General features: G+C 43.6%; 1 protein-coding gene across 1 annotated transcript in view; it reads left to right on the forward strand.

Moving 5' to 3' along the window:
* Positions 1-10,620, forward strand: part of dnah2 (dynein, axonemal, heavy chain 2) — a 180,086-nt gene that overhangs the window by 125,096 nt on the left and 44,370 nt on the right. The window contains exons 59-62 of the mRNA XM_048620015.1: positions 316-457; positions 3,659-3,828; positions 5,065-5,181; positions 8,087-8,251. Of these exons, the coding sequence (XP_048475972.1) occupies positions 316-457; positions 3,659-3,828; positions 5,065-5,181; positions 8,087-8,251 (594 nt within the window). The remainder of the gene's footprint in view (positions 1-315; positions 458-3,658; positions 3,829-5,064; positions 5,182-8,086; positions 8,252-10,620) is intronic.

Below are 10,620 nucleotides of genomic sequence, written 5' to 3' on the forward strand. Positions count from 1 at the left end.
CCCAGTTTCTCCACTCTTTCCATATTCACTGAAGTTCCTCACCACTGATGCCCTTCTAGAAAATCTCCCCCAACCCTCTCCACAGCGTTGACATCCTGGTGCCCAGAATTGAACTCAGTACTCCAGCTGGGGCCAGATCCAGTGTTTTATCAATAAACATAGATTTAGTCAGTATTTTTCATGTTTTGTCACAATTTATTGAGGCAGGTCTACCACCCAGCTCACACAAGTTGGGAACAGTACACTTTCCGAGTGTTGAGTTAACAATGTTGGCAGCCGTGGGGTAATGTACTGTTTTAATCTTTACGATTCCAGGCCCTGGAGTCGTTGAATAAAAAGGACATGACAGAAATCAAATCGTACGGCCGCCCGCCTGTCCTTGTTGAAACGGTGATGCAAGCAGTCATGATCCTTCGAGGCTCAGAACCAACCTGGGCTGAGGCCAAGAAGCAGCTGGGTAAGAGGCCTATTCTGATGCTGGATGGCTGCAAATGGGTAAGGCAGCTGGGTGGATTAATCTGAGGTGTAGTTTTTTTTGCCATAAATATAATCAGCAAAGCAAAACTAGGGGAACGCACTTTAAAAATAAGTTGTCACCCTTTTAAGGCAGAGGTAAGGAGAAACCATTTCTCTGAGGATTGTTAGAAGTGTGGAATTCTCTGCCCTAGAAGTGAATGAAAGTTGTGTCTTTAAGTTCATTCAAGGCTGAGATACATGGGACTTTTATAAATGAGGGAGTCAAGGGTATGGAGGATCATGCAGGAAAGGGAAGCTGAGACCACCATCAGATCAGCCATGATGGTATTGCATGCTGGAGCAGGCTCAAAAGGCCGAATGGCCTATACCTGCTTCCAAGCCCTATGTTCTTCCATTGTAAAAGAACCAAATTAACAATTTTCTTGCTTATCAATCCAAACACCAACAGGGTAATTTTCCCCTCAGGGATTCTATGATTCTATATATCAGATCACAATGTACAGCCCTCTCTATGCACTCTAGCTGATCCAACATGCCTCATGTCCTGCCTTTCCCCGTAACCCATGGATTCCCCAATTGATCAAGAATCTATCTATATCAGCCTTAAATGTAGACAAGGACTCTGCCCTTCCCCGCCACCCACAACTGCTCTCTATGCAAAGAGTTCCGAAGACACTCAACTCTCTGAAAGAAGAATTCCTCCCAGTCTTAAATTGACACCCCTTTATTCTGAAACTATGCCCACTGGTCCTAGACTCTCCCATGAGGGGAAACATCCTCTCAGCATTTACCCTGTCAAGCCATAGAGTCGTAGGGCTGTACAGCACGGAAACAGACCCTTCGGTACAACTCGTCCATGCTGACCAAATATCCTAAATAAATCTAGTTCCATTTGCCAGCATTTGGCCCGTATCCGTCTAAACTCTTCCTATTCATGTACCCATCCAGGTACCTTTTAAATGTTGTAATTGTACCAGCCTCCACCACTCCGTCTGGCAGCTCATTCCATACATGCACTACCCTCTGCGTAGAAAAGGTCTCTTTTAAATCTTTCCCCTCTCAACTTAAACCTATGCCCCTCTAGTTTTGGACTCCCCCACTCCGGTGAAAAGACCGTGTCTATTCACCCTATTCATGCCCCTCATGATTTTATAAACCTCTATAAGGTCAGCCCTCAGTCTCCAACGCTCCAGGGAAAATAGTCCCAGCCTATTCAACCTCTCGCTATACTCAAACCCTCCAACCTTGGCAACATCCTTGTAAATCTTTTCTGCACACTTTCAAGTCTCACAACATCCTTCCTATATATAGCAGGGAGACTAGAATTGAATGCAGTATTCCAAAAGTGGCCTAACTAGTGTCCTGTACAGTTGCAACATGACCTCCCAACTCCTATACTCAATGCACTGATCAATGAAGGCAAGCGTACCAAACACCTTCTTCCCTATCCTGTCTACCTGCAACTCCACTTTCAAGGAACTATGAACCTGCATTCCAACGTCTCTTTGTTCGGCAACCCTTCCCAGGACCTTACCATTAAGTCTATAAGTCCTGCCCTAACTTGCCTTACCAAAATGCAGTACTTCACATTTATTTAAATTACACTCCATCTGCCACTTCTCAGCCCATTGACCCATCTAATCAAGATCACATTGTACTCTGAAGTAACCGTTTTTTGCTGTCCACTACACTTCTAATTTTGGTGTCATCTGCAAATTTACTAACCGTACCTCCTATGTTCACATCCACATCATTTATATAAATGACAAAGGGCAGTGGACCCGGCATCAATCCTTGTGGCCCACCACTGGTCACAGGCCTCCAGTCTGAAAATCGACCCTCCACCACCACCCTCTGTCTTCTACCTTCGAGCCAGTCCTGTCTCCAAATGGCAGTTCTCCCTAACTTTGCTAACCAGTCTACCATGAGGAACCTTGTCGAACACCTTACTGAAGTCCATATAGATCACGTCCGCTATTCTGCCCTCATCAATCCTCTTCGTCACCTCTTCAAAAAACTTAATCAAGTTCGTGAGACACGATTGTCCATGCACAAAGCCATGTTGACTTCCCTAGTCAGGTCTTGCCTTTCCAGATACATGTAAATCCTGTCCCTCTGGAGTCTCTCCAACAACTTGCCCACCTCTGATGTCCCTTAAACATCGAATGTGTTTCGTTGAGATCACCTCTCATTCTTCAAAACTCGATTGAGTAGACTCGCAACATGTTTAACCTTTGCTCATAAGACAATCCCTCCATAGCAAGGATTATCCCAGTGAACCTCTGAACTGCTTCTAATGAATAGGTATCTTTCCTTAAATAAATGGACCAAAACTGCTCTCAGTACTCCAGATGTGGTCTCACCAGCACCATGTACAAATGCAGTAAGACTTCCCTGCTCTTATGCTCCAAGCCCCTTGAAATAAACCCCAATGTTCCATGGCCCTTCCTGATTACCTGCTGCCTCTGTGTATTAGCTTTCTGCATTTCATGCACAAGTCCCCCAAAGACCCTTTGTGGTGCATTTTTCCACAGTTTCTCTTCATTTAAATAATACTGTGTGCTTTTGTTCTCACTTCCAAAATGAACAACTTCACATTTTCCCTCATTATACTCCATTTGCCAACAATTTGCCCACTTACTTAACCAATCAAAACTTCCTGTAAATTATTTGTATCCCTCTCACAAACTGCCTGTCCACCTATTTTTGTGTTCTCTGTAAATTGGGTTACAGTACATTTACTTCCTTCCTCTGAGTCATTAATATTGTATTGTAAACAGTTGTAGTCTCAGCTCTGACCCTGTCAGGAACCCCTTGGTCACAGGTTGCCAACCTGAAAAGAATCTCTTATCCCCATTCGCTGTTTTCTGCCCATGAGCCAATTCTCTATCCATGCCAATATACTATCTCCAACACTGTAGGCCCTTCTCTTATGACTTAATCTTTTGTGAGGTACCTTCTGGAAGTCCAAATACAACACATCTACTTTCTATCCATTCAGTTGAGACTTCCTCAAAAAATTCTAATACAGGTAAATAAATCAGACATGATTTCACTTTCGAGAAGCCATGCTGAATCTGCTATAACCAATACTCAAAACATGAGCCTGATCCCTGTTTGTTTTTGATGTGATGAGGGATGTTTGACTGCATCTTGATGAGGTGAAACTTGTGTTATTCAGGTGAGGGAACCTTCATTAAGCAGCTCATTAATTTCGACAAAGACAATATTTCTGACAAGGTGCTGAAGAAAATTGGGACATACTGTGCACAACCAGACTTCCAGCCAGAAATTGTCGGTCGTGTGTCTGTAGCGGCCAAATCTCTTTGTATGTGGGTTCTGGCCATGGAGGTAAGGGTTGTTTCAATTATCCCCTCCCACTGCTCTCCGTCTTTCACCCTTTTTCTATATTCTCTAGTTACTAAGCATTTCATCTCCATTACTTGCCCCTTTCTTAATCCCTTGCTGTTTTTTTTCCCCTCTGTCAAGTTCTCAGTAATTGACTCTGATTCCCTGCTTCACTTTTAGAAATGTGCTTTCTCATTGTTCCCCAACCATTTAACCAAACTGCTAAGGAATTATCAACCCAAATGGATAAAATAAAATGCATTTTACATAAGAAATGCTTGGATGCCCCTCTTTTTCATGTCTGTGAGAATATGATGGTTTTGTGAATAGAAGAGACGATAGCGTGGTGGTAATATCACAAGGGGAGCTGATGACCTAATTGGGAGTGGTGTTATTACTGCACTATTAACCCAGAGACCCAGGTTATGTTCTGGGAACGCAGGTTCGAATCCTATCACGGCAGATGGTGGAAATTGTATCCAATAAAAAGCCCTGGAATTGAGAGTCTGATGATTACCATGAATCTATTGTTCATTGTCAGGAAAACCCCATCTGGTTCACTAATGCCCTTTAGGGAAGGAAACTGCCATCCTTACCTGGTCTGGCCTACATGTGACTCCAGACCCACAGCAATGTGGTTATCTCTAAACTATCCCCTGGGCAATTAGGGATGGGCAGTAAATGCTGGCCTGGCCAGTGACACCCACATCACATGAACAAATTTAAAAAATATCACTTGACTAATAATTCAGCAGCCCAGGCTAATGCTCCAGTGGAATATAAATTCATTGATAAACCTGGAATTAAAAGCTTGTCTCAGTGATGGTGACTACAGAGCTATCAATTCTAATTCTAACCATAAAAACCCATTTGATTCACTTGTGTCCTTTAGGGAAGGAAACCTACCTTCCTTACCCAGCCTGTCCTACTTGTCACTGCAGACCCACAACAACATGATTGATTCTTAACCGCTCTCTGAAATGGCTCTCGGTTCGAAGACAATTAAGAATGGACAAGTACTGCTAGCAATGCCCATGTACCTTGAAAAAATAGAGAAAACAAAATCCTTGGGTTTATCAGAAATATTGGGCTGTGGCATAGGGTCTGTAAGTCTAGGACGCAATGCACATGGGAAATAGGCTATAAAAGTTCTTTAAAAGCAGTTTCCATGAGTTTCCTCACAGGGAGCACAGTGAGTTATTTGCCTAACTTGCTCTTTCTCTATGTATTTGCCTACAGCTGTATGGCAGATTGTATCGTGTGGTGGAACCCAAGCGAATTCGGCTGCGGGACGCTATGGCACAGCTTGCAGAGAAGCAGGCGTTGCTCGCTGACGCACAGGCTAAGTTAAGAGAGGTACATGCTGCCTTGTAGTAATGTCCTGCTACCCTGTTACTATTTATCCTCCAGCTCTCCTTCACAGCTCACTGCAAGGAATACAAAAAAACTCCTCTGACCCTCATCTCAATGCCAGCCTTGGGCCACTCACATTGCAGTTTGTTTCCCTGAATTTTTTTTTTCTCATCTTTCCCATCAAACTGTGAATATTCAGTCAAGAGATCGCGTTAAAGTGCCATTGTGCCCACTTGTCAACAATGTCATTCATAGAATCACAGAACATTACACCAACCTTTGAGAGAGCTTCCTTATTCCAGCTCCGCTTTCCCCAGGCTTTTCAAGAATTAATTCACTTTGCCTCATGGATTACTAGTAAATCTGCTTCCACAGCCAATACATTCCAAATCGTCATTTGATGTCAAATAATTTTAAAAAAAATTTTCGTGGGATATGGGCTTCACCAGCATTGTTGCCCATACCTAATTTCTTGCCTTCGTGAACTGCTGCTCTCTATTGGGTGCAGGTACAGTGTTGTCAGGGAGTTCTAGGATTTTGATCTGGAAAGAATGAAAGAGTGATAACTCACGATAGTGTGTGGCTTGGAGGGGAACTTGCTGGTGGTGATGTTTCCATGTATCTGCTGCCCTTGTCCCAGACAATAGTGGTAGTGGGTGTGGAAGGTTTAAGAAGCCTTGGTGCATTGCTATAGTGCATCTTGTTGATGGTACACACTGTTTCTACTGAGTGTTGGTGGTGGAGGGCATGAATGTTTAAAGTGGTGGCCGGGTATCAATCATCTCCACTTCTGGTTCTTTTGCCTTAAATCTGTGTCCTTCTGGTTACTGACATTCCTACTGCTGTTTCCCCTTATCCACTCTGTCAAAACATTTGTGATTTTGAACAAATCAATTAAATCTCCACTTAAGATCTCTACTCCAAGGAGAACAAGCCCAATTGCTTGGAATGTTCTTCATGATTCCAAATTATTGACCTGGTAGTTTTCCAGTCTCAGCCTCAGTGATGCCAATGCATGGTGGGCTGATGTTCCACTACAAATGAAGGCAGTGAAATTGTCACAACATGTCACACTCAGATACTCATATGCCTTTGCAACTGCTGGCCAAAGGACAATTGCAGGCAGAGGCCTAGGGGCAGCACTTCAGTCGGTGAAAAGTAAGGAGGCTTCAAGGTGACCTGATTGTGTCATTTGTAATTACAAAATATGCGTTGTCAAATTTTCACCAGGCAAAAGTCTGCTACCAGAGGATGCATGTTAAAAATTGTCTTGAGTAAATGACCAAACATTCCTATCAAAAGACTGATGGAGACGTGGATTTCGTTGCCAGAGATGATTATTTGCAGGAATGTTATTAATTGGCTGAAGTCAGCTCTCTGAAGGGACTGAGTGATGTGTTGAGGAACTGTGATTAATCTCTAATGAGGAGGCAGGCTCATTAGTGGCCTTTACCTATTGCTAACGTGCACATTGGCTTGATGAAAACAGTGGGGAGCTGTGAATGAGTTGTAAGTGCGTGATACTTTGTCTGACCATCCAAGCAGTCTCTGCCTGAGCATTTAACCCTACCCGCTTTCTTCTGGGTTTAGAAAGCAGATTCCCTGCAAAAACTACTGTCTCTAGATATATTTAGAACTCATCCAAAAGCTGTAAAATGGACAGCGATCAGCATCAGGGCCCTTGCTATTTGCAGTATATATAAATAATAGACTTGAATGTAGGAGGATTCATCAGTAAGTTCACAGATGATACAAAAATTAGTACAGTGGTAAGTAGCTTCGAGAACAGCCTTAAATTACAGGAGGACATAAACGAGCTGTGTGACAAGTGGAATTAAATCCAGATGAGTGTGAGGTGATGCACTTGGGCAGGACAACAAGGCAATGGAATACATGATGTACAGTAGGATTCTGGGGAGCGTTAGAGGGACCTTGGTGTGCATGTCCACTGTTCCCCTAAGGTAGTGGGATGAGTAGATAAAGTGGTTAAGAGGGCATTTGGAATACTTGCCTATAATAGTCAAGGCATGGAGTTTAGGAGCAGGGAGGTGATGCTGGAACTGTATAAAAAGTAGGTTTGGCCACTGCTGGAGTACTGTTACAGTTCCGAAATCCACATTACAGAAGGGATGTGATAGCACAAGAAATGGTATAATGCATATTTCCCAGGATGTTACCTGGATTGCAGAGTTTTAGTTATGCAGAGATATTGAATAGACTGGGGTTGTTTTCCTTGTAGCAGAGGAGACTGAGGGGAAACATGATTGAGATGTATAAAATTATGAGAGGAATAGACTGGGTAGACAGGAAGGAACTTTTCCCCTTGCTGGACACATCAATGATCAGTGGACATAAATCTAAGGGAGGGACAGGAGATTTTGGGAGATATTAGGAAAATGTTTTTCCCCAGAGGGTGCTAGGAATCTGGGAATCACTTCCTGTAAGGCAGAAACTCTCATAACCTTTAAGAAGGATTTAGATGTGCACTTGCAATGCCAAAGCATACAAGGCTATGGGCCAAGTGCTGGAAAATGGGATTAAAATAACTAGTGCTTGATTTTGGCTGGTGCAGACTCAATGCACTGAAAAGCCTTGTTCTGTGCTAAAGACAGTTATGACTCTATTACTCTTACAGGTACTAGAAATAGCAGCAGACAGAGCTTGAGATGACAGTGGAAGAAGTACCACCAAATTCAAAAGGGAACAGGAAAGATATTTGTGAAAGATGTGTGAGAGATAGAGAAAAGAGGACTTTAGGACTGAGTGGGTGTGTTGGGATTGTCTCTTCTGTACTGCAGCTCCTTCAAGTGTAGCACATTGTAAAATGTGCACACATACAAGTCTTGGTTATGGTAGGTGCTGGGACCCAGAGGTAATTTTCAATGTGCTTTACCATTTCCAATACCAGGTGGCTGAGAAGCTGGATACGCTGAAGAGACAATATGATGAAAAGCTGGCTCAAAAAGAAGAACTGCGGAAAAGATCCGAGGAGATGGAGATCAAACTGGATCGTGCTGATAAGCTGCTATCTGGTCTAGCTGCAGAGAAAGTACGGTGGGAACAAACAGTGAAGGTGAGGACTGCATGCAGTAATGATGCAGAGTATTCTTTTGCTCTCTCTCTTGCTCACAAACGCACACATACACACCTTGCTTTTATAGGGTGTGAGCTAGGAGACAACCTAAAGATTTGTGGAGGTGAAGAAATTCCCGCCCTAAAGGCATTGTGTGTCAATTTACAGCACATGGACTGCAGCGGTTCAAGAAGGCAGCTCACCCTCACCTTCTCAAGGGGCAACTAGGGATGGGGGCAATAAATGCTGGTTAGCCAGCGATGTCCGCGTCCCATGAGTGAAAAAATTTTTTTAATAAGAAAGGCAGTGAACACTAACAGGGAGAGGTGTTGGTGATCACAGTGGTTGCTCTTGTGGGGTGTCTTTAAGGTAGAAAAGAGAGAAAAAGACAGCAAGACCAAGATATGTTGGGGAACATTCCAGATTGAGAGGCCAGGGTGGGTGATGGTGAGGTGAATTAGCCAATTAGCCTAACCTCGGTCGTGGGTAAGATTTTGGAGTCCATTGTAAAGGATGAAATTTCTGAATATTTGGAAGTGTTTAGTAAAATAGGGCAAAGTCAGTGTGGTTTCATCAAGGGCAGGTCATGCCTGACAAATCTGCTAGAATTCTTTGAGGAAGTAACGAGCAGGGTAGACCAAGGAGAGCCAATGGATGTTATCTACCTGGACTTCAAGAAGGCCTTTGATAAAGTGCCACACAGGAGGCTGCTGAGTAAGATAAGGGCCCACGGTATTAGAGGCAAGGTGCTAGCATGGATAGAAGATTGGATGTCTGGCAGAAAGCAGAGAGTGAGGATAAAGGGGTCTTTCTCAGGATGGCAGCCGGTGACAAGTGGTGTTCCACAAGGGTCAGTGTTGGGACCACAACTTTTCACTTTGTACATTAATGATCTAGATGAAGGAACTGAGGGCATTCTGGCTAAGTTTGCAGACGACACAAAGATAGGTGGAGGGACAGGTAGTATTGAGGAGGTGGTGAGGCTGCAGAAGGATTTGGACAGGTCAGGAGTGTGGGCAAAGAAATGGCAGATGGAGTACAATGTGGGAAAGTGTGAGGTCATGCACTTTGGTAAGAAGAATAAAAGCATGGACTATTTTCTAAATGGGAAGAAAATTCAGTCTGAAGTGCAAAGAGACTCGGGAGTTCTAGTGCAGGATTCTCTCAAAGTAAACTTGCAGGTTGAGTCAGTAGTCAGGAAGGCAAATGCAATGTTGGCATTTATTTTGAGAGGACTTGAGTATAAAAGCAGAGATGTACTTCTGAGCTTTTATAAGGCTCTGGTCAGGCCACATTTGGAGTATTGTGTGCAGTTTTGGGCTCCATATCTCAGGAAGGATGTACTGGCCCCGGAGTGGGTTCAGAGAAGGTTCAGGAGAATGGTCCCAGGAATGGAAAGCCTAACATATGAGGAACGTTTGAGGACTCTGGGACTATGCTCATTGGAGTTTAGAAGGATGAGGGGAAATCTAATTGAAACTTTCAGAATACTGAATGGCCTGGACAAAGTGGATGTTGGGAAGATGCTTCCATTGGTAGGAGAGTCTCGAACTCAAGGGCACAGCCTTAGAGTAAAGGGAAGGCCTTTTAGAATGGAGATAAGGAGAAACGTCTTCAGCCAGAGAGCGGTGAATCTATGGAATTCACTGCCACAGAAGGCTGTGGAGGCCAGGTCATTGAGTACGTTTAAGACTGACAGAGATAGGTTCTTGATTATCAAGGGGATCAAGGGTTACGGGGAGAAAGCAGGAGAATGGGGTTGAGGAACTCATCAGCCATGATTGAATGGCAGAGCAGACTCGATGGACCGAATGGCCTAATTTCTGCTCCTATGTCTATGGTCTTATGGTGAAGGCAGAGGACATTGTGTAGAGTAGGAAAACACAAGGACATCGACCTACTAGTAAAGCCTTCCTGAATTAGGGAGCAAGGCCACTGAGAAATCTGTAAAGAATGAACATTTTCAAAGATAGTGCATTGAGGATCAGCTAAGAGGGGAATATGATTGAATTCTTTACTTTTATTCCTTCATGGGATAAGGGGCATCACTGGCTAGGCAGCGTTTATTTCCCCTCCCTAATTGCCCAGAGAGCAGTTAAGAGTCAACCACATTGCTGTGGGTCTGGAGTCACATGTAGGCCAGACCAGGTAAGGATGGCAGTTTCCTTCCCTGAAGGTCATTAGTGAACAAGATGGGTTTTTCCTGACAATCGACAATGGGTTCACAGTCATCATTAGATTCTTAATTTCAGATATTTATTGAATTCAAATTCCATCATCTGCCAAGACGGGATTCAAACCCAGTTCCCATAATGTTATCCAGATCTCTGGATTAACAGTCCAGTGATAATACCACTAGGCCATTGCCT

The sequence above is a fragment of the Rhincodon typus genome, chromosome 45 (assembly GCF_021869965.1).
Source record: "Rhincodon typus isolate 14 chromosome 45, sRhiTyp1.1, whole genome shotgun sequence".
In the NCBI taxonomy this organism is placed as follows: Eukaryota; Metazoa; Chordata; class Chondrichthyes; order Orectolobiformes; family Rhincodontidae; genus Rhincodon; species Rhincodon typus.